General features: G+C 35.2%; 1 protein-coding gene across 13 annotated transcripts in view; it reads left to right on the top strand.

Moving 5' to 3' along the window:
• SETDB2 (SET domain bifurcated histone lysine methyltransferase 2) overlaps positions 1–17499 on the top strand; it is a 42219-nt gene that overhangs the window by 14169 nt on the left and 10551 nt on the right. For 6 of the 13 annotated variants that reach the window (XR_011645887.1, XR_011645884.1, XM_058276788.2 and 3 more), the window contains 5 exons: positions 614–739; positions 2175–2240; positions 5122–5218; positions 13005–13565; positions 17059–17175. Coding sequence is in view for 9 of the 13 variants with exons in the window: in XM_058276788.2 (XP_058132771.1) it covers positions 614–739; positions 2175–2240; positions 5122–5218; positions 13005–13565; positions 17059–17175 (967 nt within the window). In the remaining 4 variants the exon portion in view is untranslated. Of the gene's footprint in view, positions 1–613; positions 740–1256; positions 1373–2048; positions 2241–5121; positions 5219–13004; positions 13566–17058; positions 17176–17499 lie in introns of all 13 variants that reach the window. The other 7 variants (XR_011645885.1, XM_071208333.1, XM_071208335.1 and 4 more) reach the window with 2 other exon arrangements.

Below are 17499 nucleotides of genomic sequence, written 5' to 3'. Positions count from 1 at the left end.
TGCTTTGCTTTTGCTCTTTTTAATTGCCTTTCTCATATTTCTGTTTTCCAGCTTGAAAGGATGATGTCTCTTAGGAAAATTTTGATTAAGGTGTTAGCTTGCTGGGTGTCTGAAATGTTGGCACATCTATGTAACTTGATCTGTAAAAACTTTAAATATTTTTTGTGCAATTATTAAAAAGTTCATAAAAGACATTTTAAAAGGTAATATTTTGGACACATAATTATTTCAAGATGTTCCATTATTTATCCATCCATTCCTATACTAGGGAGGTTATATCCCTGAAACTTTAAAATGCTTGTGTAGCTATATGTACACCCCTCTGCCATTCTAGAGTGAAGTCATTCCTTCTGCTGTCCAGTCAAGATGTGATGTCATGAAGGTTTTCAATGTATTTTTTAAATTAGCAGAATAAGCAAGATACTTAGAACATAATCTTTGTTTCTAGTTCTTTGTAAAGAAACATGACCAAGATCTTTTTCCTCAAGGAAAGTGACCAATTGAATCTTGATTTTGTTTAGAAACCAAGTACATTTTCTGCAACACATGCCTTGGGGAGATTACAGTGCATTTTTACTAAGCTCTTGGGAATATTCATTTATTTTTACTTTAGGTGATGCAAAAACTTTCTGGATGGAGCTGGAAGATGATGGAAAAGTAGACTTCATATTTGAACAAGTGCAAAATGTGTTGCAGTCCCTAAAACAAAAGATCAAAGATGGTTCAGCCACAAATAAAGGTATGACGCCATAAAAGCTCTAAGCACATTTAATGCTAAATATTGGCTACTGGCAGCGCGGTATAATTCATTTGTTTTAAAAGTCAGAGAATTTCTTTTATATTCTAAGACCCTAACATCAGTTCTGTTTGCTTTTTATTGTGATCTGCTTCTGTAAAAACTCACTTTGAATATACCATATACATTTTGTAAAAGTAAAGGGTAAAGATCATTGATTTTGAATGAATTTATCCTCTTTATATCTCAAGCTACCTTTTTTCCCCCCATCTCCATTCTTGCTTTGCATCTTTTCTTTTTGTTAGGAGGAAGGAGAAATTAGAGAAATACCTGTTTATTGTACAACATTTGTTATATAGAGAAAATATAAAAAATAAAAATTACCCCATTATCAGAGATAACTAGTATGTTTTTATTTTAATGTAAGTATACATATAACTATATTTTGCTTGCTTTAAATAGAATTTGCACTACCAGTCTTTTGAAATTTGGTAAAAGGAAAACTTTTCCTGCCATTTAGGATCTCACACCTTTATGGAGTGATTCACGAACGGGCAGCATCCCATTCAGAAAGTAGAAGGAGCTCCGCTGAGGGAGTGAAAGGGGGAAGCTTATGTAGAGCAAACGCGGAAGCAAGTGAGGAAAAGCTCTGATTGGCTGACGTTAAGTTTCCATTTTACTTAGGGGGGGTCTTACAAAGTGGGGAGCAGATTATACTGATTATTAATACGGTATGAAAAAAATATATATATGGTATGTTTGTCTCTTCTGATAAGCGATCCCTACTTTATTACCAGGTGTGGCTTATCATCAGTTTTATAGGGTGCATTCAATTTTCTCTGAAAGCCCCTGCAGGTAAATTATTTCTGTGTTCTGGAAAAGCCCTTCTGGGAAAAAGGTCCCCTCCCAGCAGTGCCCAATGCAGGAGGCCATTTTATTTTACTTAACCAAGTAAAACTTATGTTCTACAAAGGAGTTAGTTGAATCATCCAGGTTTTTATTTTTCGTATTTCTTTGTCTTCAGTCCTGGTTGTTTTTAGAACATAAGACTTTAATGTGGAAATCTCTTGAGTTTATTTGACACACTGTTTTTTTAAGCAAACCTTACTCCAAAATGATTCTTAATGCTTTCTGGACAATCTTATAACGTTAACCTATTAGGTGATTGTCAAAAAAATTAGTGCTAGTTTTATAGCTTAATATTCATGAGTCAGCTATTTCTAGGTTTGAATCCAGTTCTATTACTTGTAGCTGAATGGCCTTGAATATCAAGCCTAACTTCTGAGCCTCAGGTTCTTTATCTTTAATGCAGATAATCACAGGACCCTCACAGGGGAGTTGATGAAGATTAAGTGAGAAAACGTATGGAATTGTTTAAGCTGGCACCATGAATTAAGGGTGATGGTGGTGGTTGTTATTTTTTTTCTTTCCTTAACAGAATACATCCAAGCAATGATTCTGGTGAATGAAGCAACTATAAGTAACAATTCAACATTGATAAAAGGTATGTATATCTCTAATCCCAGAGTATTCTCTGGTGTTTTCTTGGCATGAAACAAGCTAGCCTTAATAATGTCAGATTAACTAAAGATAATTTAAAGTAGAAAGTAAAGTTCGTATTGCCAAGTTATATAAATCAGTTTTCTTTATTAAATGAAAAGTCTGACCCATCCACAGATAGCAAATAGAAGCAGATCCCTGTTAAGCCTCCTAGGGAAAGAATGAACAGATGTCTGTCTTCAAAAATCCTTCTCATATAAAGAGTGAGACAGGATAGACTAGGGATGTAAGGAGGAGGAACAGAAAACCCTATACGCTACGTAAGCACCACCTGGTAATAGATGCTAAGGCAACAGCCTGCTGATTTGCACCAGCCTGCTGACTGGCACAAGCAAGTTATCAGGGGGCAACTCGTACCACATACCCAACAGCTGTGTTATCAGAAGGCAGCCTGCAACATCATCACATAGACAGAAAGCAGGAGGGGCATCTCCATCACCCCCCACCCACCTTCCTATCACCTCATGCAGCAAACTCCAGCAGGGCTCATGGATTGGGCGAGGCCAATCACCGTCTGACAGCATGCTCTGCGGGGGTCATGAGCAGCAGCCAGAAGCCAGTCACTACTGGACAGCCACCCCTAGAATCAAACTTCCCAATGAATCTCCCCCACTTGGTCTCAAATACGCCAGTCAGCACACATCCTAAACCTCTGGGCTGGCCCATAAAACAGGTAACCCCAGAAGAGGGTGCGTGTCTGTCTCAAGCACGAAGTCACATCTGTGCGTGTATTTTCCCTTTGTTAAACTGTTTTCCAACTTTCTTCTAACTGTGGCACATCCTAATTCATGCTAAGTAACCAAGAACCTGGAAATCAGCCCCAGCAACAGGAGGGAAATAGAATTTTAAGACTCTAAACCACTATAAACCTCCTTTGGGTAAAAACAGTACTAGGAAGATCTGTTCTGTATAACTTGTGGACAAATTTTTCAGTTTTTATATTGCACCAGTCTTCCAAACTAAACATTTCAATTGAGAAAGAATTAATGAAAGATAATATACCAAGACAGAAGAAAACTTTCAAACTTTCCAAGTTATTTTCTCAGAATCTTCATTTCATACATCTTAATCTGTCTTCATTTGCTAGTGTTGAAATGGTACATTAGTAGATTTTAATTAAACAGATAGTGTCGTCATGGGTTAATAATTTTTGTCTTGCTGTCCTGATTTGGAGCCTCAAGCAATCTTTAGTCTATTTTAAAGAAGCCTTTTGTTATTCAAAAGTATTCTCAACCCTACTCACTAAAGTATAGTTCTAGAAACATAGGTTCTTAGAGAGAATAGCCAACCTGCAATAGCAGTTGGAATCAATGTACCCTGGAGGGATTGCATTAGTTTTGTAAGAGAGAGCCTTAAAATGCAAGCGGTGGTAACAACAAACTTAAGTTTAAACAACTTAGTTTTCCACTAAAAGAAAGTACATTAGATTTTTTTGTTTGCTTTTGGTCTTCTAAAGTAATAATTCCACCAATGGAAGTACTGAATATTATAATTTTATTGTTTTATACAGGTTTGTTTGTTTGAAATGTAATGAATTTATCAAAATAAGAGTTTATCTATTTGCTAGTGATAAAGCAATGTTTTAAAGTAAATGATTGGGGAGAGATATATTGGCAAATGTGAGAATTGAGAATTAAAACTTTCTAGTAATATTTCATGTTAGCATTTATTTTAAAAACAATATAGAGACTAGGAGGAACCTAAGGACTTGGTGTTGAGATCAAAACAAGCCATCATAGATCCAGCCTGGACTTGCCAGACTAAGACCAAACCACTCATTACCTTTATTTTCTTAGCTTATGTACAATTCTAAATATTTGCTGTGTCTGATTGGAACTATTTTCTTGAGAGGAATTGTTTCCTCTTTCCCACTTTATCTAATGATTAAATTGAAATTTCCATGTTTTCCAGTAAATCATATTTCTATGCCTGTGTACATTTGTTTTTTTCATATTTGTCAATATGTCATGCAAAGAAATTACCTGGGAAAAATGTGAAATTCTTAAAAGTTATTTAATTTTTAATCCATACTCACAGCTGTCTTTGACGGTCAGATTTTAAACCTGCTTTCTTTGTCTCAGTCATTAAAAAGGGATAATGTTTTCCAATTAGCTAAGGAGAGTTGTTGGATTATAACTTAAAATATTATTTTATGTACTTAAATCTTTTTCTTTTTTTTTTTAAATAACTCTGGTCTAAACTAAATAAATTACCTAAAACAAGATGAGAATTGCTTATTTTCTTAAGGTCCATCAGTACCTCCGAAATAAAAGTCAGCATGTTAAAAAATATTTTTTAAGTCAAACACAGTGTTACACATATCTACTTAAAAAATAAGAATAAGAGAACTATAACTTTTTTCACTAAAAGCAACAGCTTTATTTCTGTATTGTAGTGATGTTAGAGTGTAAGAATAGCAGAAAAAGAAGAGACAAAAAATGAGGCAAAATTAAGTACAGAAAGATACAGTAGAGACTGAGAATATGAAAAAGAATTCTACTACTAAAACAATAGCAAACCACAGGCAGAAGTAGTGATACTTTTAAGATTGATTTAAATTCATATAAACTGGATAGCAAATTAGAGTTTCTCTAATAGAAAGCTCCAGTAAGTCTTTTTATATTAACCTATCTTACTTTCTCAATGTTTTTGAAAATAATGACACCTAATCTGTTGGGTCAATCTTGAAATCTTAATATTTGGAGATTTTAGGACTCTATGGGCAGAATATCTAATCAATGAAGATATAATTTGGATATTATATTGAATGATTTTTAACTCAGTTTACTTGCTCCTCACATTTCTGTTTGTTTGTTTTTATGCAGATGGTAGACCTGTGACTCAGAATGAGCTGGAAAGCAAATCAAACGCATTGCCCTCTACATCAAATGAAGACTCCTTTCCACAAGAGTGTACATTTCTGTGTGTATATAAGTTAAATTTATTTGTGCTGTTAATACTTTTGTGTCTAGAAAAAGATTTACTCAATCATTTGACAATATAGTATGTATAAGGACTTTTTTCCCATTAAAAACTTGTAAATTTTAGTATTATATGCAGGAAGATAAAGGTTTATGTGTCCCTTGGTAGATTATTTCTTAATATTCCCAAGTGTATTATTAGTCAGCCAAAGGGATGCTGAGGAAAATACCAGAAATCTGTTGGCTTTTATAGAGGGTATTTATTTGGGTTAGAACCTTACAGGCACAAGACCCTACAGAGTCCAACTCCAGGTACCGTAAGGAGTACTTTTCACCCAAAGTTGTTGCCCACATGTTGGAGCAAGATGGCAGGTGATGTCTGCAAGGGTTCAGCCTTCCTTGTTCCTCTTAAGGTTCTGTGGTCCCAGCTCCTTCAGATCTCAGATGTGGGCTGGTATGAAGCTCATCTCTCTTCCCAGGGCCTCTGCTGTGTTTCTAATTCTGTGTTCTTCTCCTGTGTCTTTACTTCCCAGGACTTCAGCTTATAACTCCAGCTAACTCATGTGTCTTGTCTTTCTCTGTGAGTCTCCACCCACCAAGGGAGTGAGAACTCAACATCCTACTGACGTAGCCCAATCAAAGCCTTAATCATTAATTAAGTAAAAGTGAAACTTCTGAGTCCCATATAATCTAATATGCCCAGAGGAAAAGACCCCTTCAAAAGCCTAATCCAATCACAATTTTTGGAATTCATAAATAATACCAAAACTGCTACACCAAGTAATCAAGTCTTTTTATAGACTTTAGCTTAAGATATCCTTGTATAAATTATTAATGCACTGAAATCTACCAGGATGGCTATATTTTTTTAAGCTAGGAATTTATGTTTTCTAGGTTATTTCTTTTAAAGTGGCAGTTGGAGGCTCACTGGTAAGGGTCCAGGCGTGGACCTGGCACGGAAAAGAAAACAGTGGGGAGTGTTTTTTCAGTATCAGTTCAATTTTTTTTTTAATTTATTTTTTTAATTGGAGTTGCAGTTTACAGAACAATTGTGCATAAAATACAGGATTCCCATATATTCCACCCTATTATTAATACCTTGCACTGGTATGGAACATTTTGTTACAATTGATGAAAGTACATTTTTATAATTGTACTGTTAACTATAGTCCATGATTTAACTTAGGGTTCACTGTGTTGTGCAGTTCCATGATTTCAGTTCAATTTGTTTAAATTGCATAACAGCTCTAAAGTACTATCAGGAAGTTTGTAAGAGTAGGCTAAATTTTTGTGACCTTTCCTCCTTTTCCCACTAATTTCAATAAGGATTCTTCAGCGTCAAGGAAAACTAGAAGAGGGATTCATTAAAGTTTCTAAAAGTATTGTGTGTTAAGGGCAGGAAATATAATTTCAAGAAACACAAAGTGTCTTTAAAAAGTTCTTAAGTTCTTACCCTATTTCACTGACCCTTGCAACTAACTATTAAACTGACAAAAAGTAGTTCTCAGTGTAGAATTCTTTTTCTCTTTTCTTTTTAGTTTGAGAATTGTAGGTAGACACTGCTACATATGACTTGCATTTATAAATATTATAGATGTCATTAGAGTTTGAGACTAAAAGACCCATAAAACATACTTTAAAATGCTCTCGGAAGAAATAAATCTTTAAAAAATAAATAAGTAAAATAAAAAATAAGACACAGTAAGTGCAAACAACAAGGGGGTAGGAAGAAATAAATAAAATAAATATTTTTTAAAAAATGTTCTCAGAGAAAACTCCTTATCTGACTATTTATGTAGCTCATAAAACAAATGGGTTCTGGAAATTCTGACCTTCTAATCTACATCCTAAAATTTTACTCACTTTTTTTAAAAAACAGATTCAATCTGAATCACTAAATATAAGATTCTTCTTCATATAAATTACCACCAAACAAGTTCTCCTCCATCTTGGACAATTGTATTTTGACCTAAATTCCGGAATTGTTTTAGTCCTGCTAAGTCTCTCTCTTTGGTTTAAGTTAATTATTCCAGCCTATCAGGGTCTTTTTGAATTTCGAATCTCTTAGGTTCAATTTTTAGTCTTTTCCAGGTTTGCATCTTGTACAAATGTATTAAATATGCTTTCTTGGCTTTACTGTATTCACTGAAAGCCATTTGTATAGGTCAGGACCATTACTAGAGATCTCCTTTCATTCCTCTTCAGGAAGAACTGTTCAACCAGATGTGAATATACTTACCTTTACTATTGTCCTGCCTACAGTTCTCTGTCTTACTCACAGAGCTCCTGAGAAATCAAGATCCACTGCCTCTGTATTCTATAGCATTAACAAACTAGTAACTAATGAGGTTAATTTGAATTTTTCTCACCTAGTCCATTTTGGCTTTGTAAATTCTTAAAGTTACATGCTTGATATTTATTCTCTTCTAGCCATTTTTTAGAGATCAAATTTAAGCTAACCATTTTGTACTTCCTGGAATCTCCCTTATCACTTTCAAAAAAATGAGGATAGCGTTTACCCATTTTTTTTACTCTTCTGTATTTGAAAGATTTTTCAAGACCTTGCCATGTAATTTTTTTGAGGCTGAAAGTCTTAAATATGTTTGTTCTTTTTTTCTTTTTTTAAAGAGGTAGTGGGGTTTGAACCCAGGACCTCATACATTGGAAGCAGGCACCCAACCACTGAGCTACATCTGCTTCCCTTAAATATGTTTAAATAAACTAGAGTACTAGTACTCTCTTTTTATGCATACAGCCTTCAGCTTTTTCTTCTTTTCATTTCCAATCTTTCCAATTTGAGGACCACACTTAATAGATAGAAAGACAAAGGTAAAATTGTTTTTGAAAAGTTTTTTTTTTTTAAGATTTATTTATTTCTCTCTCCCCAGCAGTTGTCTGCTCTCTGTGTCCACTCGCTGTGTGTTCTTCTGTGACCGCTTCTATCCTTATCAGTGGCACTGGGAATCCGTGTTTCTTTTTTGTTGTGGTGTCATCTTGTTGTGTCAGCTCTCCGTGTGTGTGGAGCCATTCTTGGGCAGGCTACACTTTATTTTGCGCTGGGCAGCTCTCCTTACGGGGTGCACTCCTTGCTCATGGGGCTCCCCTATGTGGGGGACACCCCTTCGTGGCAGGGCACTCCTTGCCCACATCAGCACTGCACATGGGCCAGCTCCCCATGGGTCAAGGAGGCCCGGGGTTTGAACTGTGGACCTCCCATGTGGTAGGTGGATGCCCTAACCACTGGGCTAAGTCCACTTCCCTGAAAAGCTTTTCTTCTCTCTGTTGTCAGTTAACCTTATGTCATCTTTCCCCTTTCTTGTTCTAAACATACCACTTAAATTTTTGTTGTTGTTGTTCTTGCTTTATTAACTTTATTTTTTAGGAACCACAATTCTTACTGGCTTTTTGACTCTTAACTTACAGGTTCATGCCAATATTTTATATTCCTAATTAGTTATGTGTCCCCCTTCTGTTCCCTATTGTACATATTCTTTTTAAAATCTGAGCTTATCAGATAAATTATATTGGTTTCCCTGCCTGTTTTCCCATCTCATTAGGATTGTCATTGTATAATAATCCTTACACCTTCTGTTCCTTTTGTGCCATGTTTCCCTCTCAGAGGCTTTCTTCAGGAGATCATACCTGGCTTTGAAGAACATTCTGAGATCCCTTCAGAGGAGGCACATTAAGAATTCCAAGGCAACATGTTCATTCTCAACCAGAATTAAGTTTAAATAATTCCTTTTGTGTTTCCTCTGCAGATCCTTGAGTTTATTACTTATTTTGCTTTCAGTAGTCAGTCTCTAGCAGGCCAGTCATCACACAGATAAATTGGCAAACTAAATGGTGAATGATAAAACCAGGGATGAAAAACTTAAATCTAGTGGAAAGCAGGCTTTCCATGTTTTATTCTTGAGTTGAATTGATTTTCACTTCAAGTTAAGTGAGCCAAGACATAGGTAAATGTAAAACACAAAACTTTTATTCCAACAATAATTCCTTTAAAAAAACAATAACTAGTTTTGTGATGGTATCAAACCTGGCTTAATTGTTTTTCTTAGTCAGGACTTGGGTTTGCCAAAGTCTGCTAGATTTAAGTAATGAAATTTATAAGAGCTATAACAGGACCATCTATTATTTGGAGGAAAACAATTTAAGATTTAATAAAATTCTATTTTTCATCTATCAAATTGATTAATAATTTACAAATAATTAGTGTTAGCAAGAGTGCATCTGTTTAGCATTCATACTTGTTCTTGAGAATGTAAGGTGTCCAACCTTTTTAAAAGCAGTTTGGCAGTCTGTATTGATTAAACTGTGTGTACCTCAAAGTACCATGAAAATGATCTCTAGATGTCATTTCTTATTTAATGGAACCATGGTTCCTTGGAGAAATGGCTGATTCCAGACCTGGGACAGGAATATTCAAGATGAAACTGGAACATCTTGTGTTAGAACATAAGCAATGAAAGACTCTTAGTTATGTTTGAAGGATACAGGAGCAAACTTGAAGAAGCTCTTGCCTCTGGTCAAAATTGGGACAATTTGAACATCAGAAAGAATAGTAACTGTGATTGATTTAAACACATCAAAAATATAAAAATCTGTGAGTTCATAATTACATTTTTTTAAAAGATTTATTTATTTCTCTCCCCTTCCTCCCTGTTGTCTGCTCTCTGTGTCCTTTCACTGTGTATTCTTCTGTGTCTGCTTGCATTATCCAACTGCACTGGGAAACTGCTTCTCTTTTGTTGTTGTTGCATCATCCTGCTGTGTCAGCTCTCTGTTTGTGCAGCACCACTCCTGGGCGGGTTGCTTTTTTTTTTTTTCACATGGGGAGGCTCTCTTTACGGGGCGCATTCCTGTGTGTGGGGCACCCCTATGCAGGGGCGCCCCTGTATGGCCTGGCACTCCTTGTGCACATCAGCTCTGCGTGTGGGCCAGCTCACCACACAGGTCAGGAGGCCCCGGGGATCGAACCCTGGACCCTCTATATGGCAGATGCTCTATCAGTGGAGACACATCCTCTTCCCTACAATTACATTTTTAAAAATCATTCACTTTGGTAGTTGCAAAGATAGAACTCATTCTGAATATTTATAAATAAAGGGAAAGAATGAATGATTTATCCTGCTCTTTCTCTAATAATAGTTTCTGACATCCTCAGAGTTCTTGAAGGAAATTTCTTCATTATAAAAGAATTCCTGCCAAAAAATGGCACAGGAATGATAGATTTAGAAGGTTATTTTTACTGCCAAGAAACAATGGCCTTAGACCATTGCTTTTCAAACTCACTGGTAAAAAGAGGTGTTTTGTTTTAAACTTCCAGTTCATTGAAATATGATACTCTTAAAATGCAATAAAATGTTGCAGGCAAGGTTAAATGCTATATGTTTCTAAACACTCTGAGTTTCTGTACCTACCACAAACAGGTAGCAAACCACTGGGGACTGGCACTACCATGCCTTGAGTAGGAATGACTTAAGCAGTCATCATGAGTGAATGCTAAAACCATTAAGTGAAAGGTTCATGAGCGACTTTAAAATGGACAGATTTGACCGAAAACACCCAAACTCACTGATCAGTCTTAGCATCACTAAAAGTGAAACACCCAGATATTATCTTCTGATGTGATGCAACAGGAAATACCCACCACTACTTAGGAATTATTTTTGCCTTTCTCTCTATCAAAACAATTGAACCTTTACCTAAGCAAGCTTCTAGAACTAATCGGCACAATAAGGGAGAGAGGAGCAGGTTTCAGTGGCAACGTTATACGGAAAGCATCAACCAAATTCCGGAATGTGGAAAATGCTTTAGGACAAATGACTGAATTTATTCAGCTTCAACGTATAAATGTCATAATAAAAAAAGAGAGCACCACTATAAGATTAGAAAAACATAAAAGACGTGTGAATCATATGCAGTGTATGGGACTTGTTTGGATTCTGATTCACACAGATTTAAGACAAATCAGGGAAATGTGACAGTGGGCCATTGTGATTCTGTTTTTTAAAGCCTTATCAGAGATACATACTGAATTAGTTCAGGTAAAATGATGTAGTCTGGGATTTGCTTTTTAAAATATTTCAGAAGACTGTGTGTATGTGTGTGTGTTAGGGCAAGGCAGGAGTAGGGAGACTAGATTAAATAAAATAGGCAAAATGTTGATAACTTTTGAAGCTTGGTAACATGTACATGGGATTCCATTATATTAGTTTCTCCATGAGAACAATATACTTTTATGTTTGGAAGTTTTCTTAGTGAAAAGTTTGTTTTAATGCACATTCTTCTTGACCTAGTAGTTCCTTATAAAGGAATGTATATCATAAGGCAATTATCAGAAATTTCATCAAGTATTCATCATAATATTAACATTGAGAAAAATAGGAAATAAAAGTGTCCAATGTTAAAAGGTTTCTAAATTAGAGTATACCCTTTCAAAAGCATCAAGACCCACTTGATTGATTTCCCAAGGCCCTTGGGAAAGCAGGTACTCATAAACTGCTAAGGGGGCAATTGCCCCACAGGGGGCAATTTGGTTATACTGTACTAGCAAAGTTACTAACTCATTGACCCTGTCACCTACCACTCTTTCTGCAGCAATATTTTACATAAATGAAATGGTTGTGTACAGAATTATTCATTGCATCATGATTTTTTTAATCTTTTTTTTTAACAATGATTTTTAATAGCAAGTGATTAGAAACATTAGAGGACTAATTAAATTCTGAAACATCTATGCAGAGGATACCTATACTGTTGGAGAAAGGAGGAGGAAGTTCCATATTAACATATCCAATATGGTAACCATTAGCCACATGTGGCTATTTAAATTTGAGTTAATTAAAATGAAATAAAATTTAAAATTCATTTCTTTGATCACACTAGCCTCATTTAAAAGTATTCATTAGGGGAGAGTGGGTGTAGCTCAATGGTTGAGCACCTGCCTCCCATGTAGGAGGTCCCAGATTTCAATCTCTGGTACCTCCTTAAGGAAAAAAAAGTGCTCAGGTACATGTGCCTAGTAGTGGCCATATTGGATAATAGATACAGATCATTTCCATCAATGCAGACTTCTATTGGAAATGCTGCTTTTTTTGTGTGAATATAAAACTAACTTTAAAAATACTTTACTTTTGTAATTTATAGACACTAAAGATAAATAAAAATTATTATGTAAAACAAAACTCAGATTCTTTGTGCAAGTTTAAAACCTGAGCTACAAACACATGAAATCCTTTCACACATTTCTTTTTGAAGTCAGTGGCCAGCCATCCCGTTTTCTCTTGTCAGTTTGCCATCATTTTCAGATGTGTCAGATGATGCCAAGTCAATTATATATTTATGGGGAAAAAGTTAAGTCAGCAAGATTCTCAATGAGTTGATTATTTTGTTACTAGCTTTTACTGGTTTTTTTTGTTTGTTTGTCTATGGGGTTTTTTGGTTCAAAAAGCTTGAACATTGTTTACCTAAAAACATAACCTTCTTCAGCTCTTTTTGAGTGCATGCTCTAAATGAGCTGTACAGTTGCTAGGTGTTATAAAGCATCCAGCAGAAAGCTATTACATTTATAATCACAGCTTTCTAGAGTATTCTGAAATTAGGGCTATTCTTAATATGGCCACAGAATATAGTAAAATGTTTATTTCAGACTCTGGCTTGTTTTATAGTTGTTGAATAAGAAGATAATAGGAAGTAATTACCACCTGAATGTGCAGTGGTTTTAAAAAAATGGTGAATTGTACTATAAATTTGAGATACTAATAAATAATAAATGTTAACAGACTTACAGAAAATAAGGAAAGTCTCCCTTTGGAAAATGAAGTTGCAGACTTAGAGAAAGAACCGTCTTCCAATTTATCCTACCGAAGCCATGGCTGCTCTGGCGCCTGTCTGCTGAAAATGCCCCTGACTTCCAAGGGGGAGAACCCTCTGCAGCTGCCAGGCAAGTGCCGGTTCCAAAGACGACATGCAAAGACAAACTCGCATTCTTCAGCACTCCATGTGAGTTACAAAGCCCCTTGTGGAAGGAGCCTACGAAACGTGGAGGAAGTTTTTCGTTACCTGCTTGAGACAGAGTGTAACTTTCTATTTACAGATTATTTTTCTTTCAATACTTATGTTCAATTGACTCGGAATTCCCCAAAGCAAGAAGAAATTGTTTCTGATGTGGATATTAGCAATGGAGTGGAATCTGTGCCCATTTCTTTCTGTAATGAAATTGATAATAAAAAGCTTCCACAGTTTAAGTACAGAAAGACTATATGGCCAAGAGCATATTGTTTAAACAACTTTTCCATCATGTTTACTGATTCATGTGACTGTTCTGAGGGCTGCATAGACATGTGAGTAGAAAAACCTGCCATTTCTAAACCTCTTCTAAATATAGGAATGCTTGTCAAGAAATCCTGGTTTGTATCAGTTTGTCTGTCTGCCTGACTGACTATATAACCTAAATTACTTCTTCTAAGGATATTTCCTTTAATCTAGTGTCATAATCAAACTGTAACAAAAATACCATTTTTGAGCACTTAACCACTGCTAGACACTGGGATAAGTACTTTACATACAATTTATTTGATTCTCACAAAACTCATGAGGTAGATAATATCTCCATGTTATGTGTGAAGAAACTGAGATTCAGAGAAGATAATTATAAGGTCATAAGGCAAACATTGTAGAGCCAGGATTTGAATCCCTCTTCTGAACTACTATGTTATACGTTGTATTTTACTTTTAAAAATCATTTCCTAACTATGTTTCTAGAAAATTATTAGTGTTTATTATAATTGTTGCTCACAGAATTGATATCCCATAACAAAGTAAAACATGTTCTAATATATTAAGATTTTTAAAAACATTTTGCATTAAGGTTGTTTAATTCACATATATTTGTAGGTATGTATATATAGAGTGGTTTTGTATTATTTGTACATTTAGTTTAATGTAAATTCTACTACCTGTACTAGGCAAAAGAAAAAGAATGAGAGAAATAATTTTAGAGTCCTCAGGTTGGTTGGAAGATGTTTTTACCATTCTCTCAGGTGGAGTGAGGTGAAAAAGATTAATTTGCTGGTACCTCACTTTGGCTCAGTTCCTTTTGGCATCTCATAGAGGAAACTTCTCACTGTGCTGAGTTTGATTCTGTTTAAAAGTGTGTATTTTTAGTAAACATTGACTCTAAATGTAATCCATCTATTTCATCTGGCCAAGCTCTATCTGTTTTCAAGGGTAGAGGAGAAAACCTGACTGTTGGATAATGTTTATACTTTAGGGTCTGTTTAAGGAATTTTTTAAAAGAGTAATTTTGACTAGATGTGATTTTTGCCTTTAAACTGTAGAAACTAACCCCTCAAGTAACATACACTACCACTCCACGTATTTTCATCCGTGGGCCACTAATTAGAAGAAAATTCACAAAAGTAAGCAAGAGCTGACGGGGATCTAGAAATGGATGTGAGCAGTTGGCCAGGGATTCTTCTCTTGACAGGGGTGGAAATTCAAGACGTTTAAGACCATGAAAGGCAGTGCAATTCCCAACAGACGAGGGAATTCTTCTCTTGAGAAATCAGAGATAAACTGTAGTCTGCTAATAGGGATTTTAAAACAAGTGTGTTTAAGATGTCCAAAGAAATAAAATATTAGTATCTGTGAAACAAAAGATTATAAAAGAAAAATGGCATATATGAAAAAGAAGCATTTGAAAATTTTAGAAATAAAACATTTTGTAACTGAAATACACTAAATAGGTGGACTATTTGATAGGCTTAGTATAGTTGAAGAAAGAAGTGGTGAATTGCAAGGCAGAATTGAAGAGCTCTCTCCCAGAATGTAGAGACAAAAGATATGGGAAAAATCACTTATAGGTTAGAAATATGGAGGATAAAATGAGAAGCTCCAGTATATGATTGAGAAGAGAAGAGAGAGAATGGGAAAATATGCAACATTCAAAGAGATAATGGCTGATAGTTTGTAGAATTGGAGAAAGATGTGAGTCCTCAGATTGGAAGAGCCTATTGTATACAAAGAAGGGAAAATGGATAAATGTATATCTAAATATATTGTGATATAACTAAAATACATGTAGTGTCAAGAGTAAATCTTAAAAGCTGCCAGATAAGATATTTCCTACAAAGGAAAAACATTGACAACACCCTTTTTATAAGAAACAATAGAAAACAAGGAAAAGGCATATTAACTTAAAGTGCTGGAGGAAATACATATATAAAACTAGAAATCTATACCCAGCTAGACTATTATTCAAGTGGGTGTTAATTTTTTTTTGCCAAGCTATTATTATATAACAACTGAAGACATGCATACCTATTTCCCAGCAAAGTATTTTTAGGTACATCGAGAGCATTGTTTTCTAAACTACAGGTTTAGTGCGATATAAAATCATTGTAATGAGTTGTAACGAGCATTTTTGAAATTAAGTCATACAGAAAATACTCAAGTGCCTCACACGTAAGTAAGTTTTCACAAAACTGCTGTTTCTGTTTATGTATATACGCATGACTATTTGTACATGTACAAGATCATGAAAGAAATGTACTTGCTGTGGATTATGGTAAAAAATTCAAAGTTACTGTACTAGAGATGCTCACACAATAAGGGCATTTGTTATATTGAAAAACTTGAAGCAACTTGATTGTCTATCTAGTGGGCCATAGATCATGCTGCACAGTAGTTAAAAGGAATGAACCAACCAGCCTTGTATAAAATGACAGATCTCGAAAACATTGAGCAAAAAAGAAGTTGTAGAATAATAAATTTTTTAAAATAGGAAAAACAATACAATATGATGTTACAGATATATGTGTATGTAAAAGTATAAAGAATGCAACACCAAATCTCTTGAAACAACAAGATCTACAGTTTTTTTTTGTTTGTTTTTTTTTTAAGAAGACCATATATAGTCTCTAAGGTTTAAATTATATATATAGGGAAAAGAAGGGCTGGGCTAAATGCTGACAACTAATTCTCAGTGGTGGAAACGTTGGTGTCTGTTATGTTGTTATTTGTATTTTTCTATACTTTTTAAGCTTTGCCAACAAAATCATATGGTAAAATGCAACTGAAGGTTTTTACATCTGAAAACAGTATCTGAATTATTGTACTTATGGATTGTGGTTTCCGTTTCAAACAGTAACCACTGCTCTATGACTTGTTCTGTGAATATTCAGAAAATTCAGAAGAGAATTATAGAGGAAAAGATGCTGAAGTCGCTCGTTCAGCAAAGGAGATGAAGCTCCAGGGAGTTAACAAGCTCACCAGTAGTCACAGATCTAGTTTATAGTTGAGGTACCCAGGCTCCCTCTTCTCTACCAAATTAGGCAAGATAGATAACCATGTAAATATTTAGAGGTAAAAATACATGGATTGAGTTGTATCATTGCAGGTTGTCCTGCCTAGCAACAATATGAAAAAGAGTCTAGTAGCCAGATACCTAGTCTGTTTTTGTGTTATTGGAATTAGAAATAACTTGAGACATCTGCAAAACAATGCCCTGTGCAAGTTTGAAGCAAATAAGTTTATCTACTCTAGGAGAGCTGAACTAGGTTTTTCACAGATAGGCTTCTGCTGAACAGGAAATGACAACTCATTTTGAAACGTTAAAGAAAACTTACATAGTTAAGTATTTCATGAAGTAGAGGTGCAGTGCAGTTGATAATTCATAAACTTCTGGTAGATGTCCATCTTTAAAAGAGTTCTTTTCCATGTAGGAAAGATGTCCATACTGTCCTAAGCACAGATTACATTCTTTACTACATCATTTACACTTGTATCAAGTGGTGCTTTTTATCCTGACTACTCCATCCTTTGCCTTCCTTTTAGAACAAAATGTGCATGTCTTCAATTGACCGCAAGGAATGCTGAGACTTGTCCCTTGACAAGTGATAAAATAACCACTGGATATAAATATAAAAGACTACAGAGACAAATACCTACAGGGTAAGATACCTGAGGGATTTGTTGCAGAGTGTTTGTGTCTTCGAAGGTGGGTGCTTTTCCACTGTGGCCTACAGTGTAATAGACGTCTTTCTGTTAAATTTAAATGATTAAGGATTAAAAAGAACAAACCTCTATCTTGTTCTGGGAGATGGAAGTCAGAGGGCACACAGGTACCATACAGAGTCCTTGAACACTTACCTTCTTTGAGCTGGCTCTTACCTGTCTAGTGTTAGCCTTTCCCAGGCAGCCTTGTTCCCATTAAGAAATATATTATGCATAGCCCTCCTGAGAGTTGGGAATTTTCAGTCTTAAAAAGTTTTTGTT

The sequence above is a fragment of the Dasypus novemcinctus genome, chromosome 15 (assembly GCF_030445035.2).
Source record: "Dasypus novemcinctus isolate mDasNov1 chromosome 15, mDasNov1.1.hap2, whole genome shotgun sequence".
Lineage (NCBI taxonomy): Eukaryota > Metazoa > Chordata > Mammalia > Cingulata > Dasypodidae > Dasypus > Dasypus novemcinctus.
Note: the sequence above shows the minus strand (reverse complement) of the source record. Positions and strands in the feature narration are given on the sequence as shown.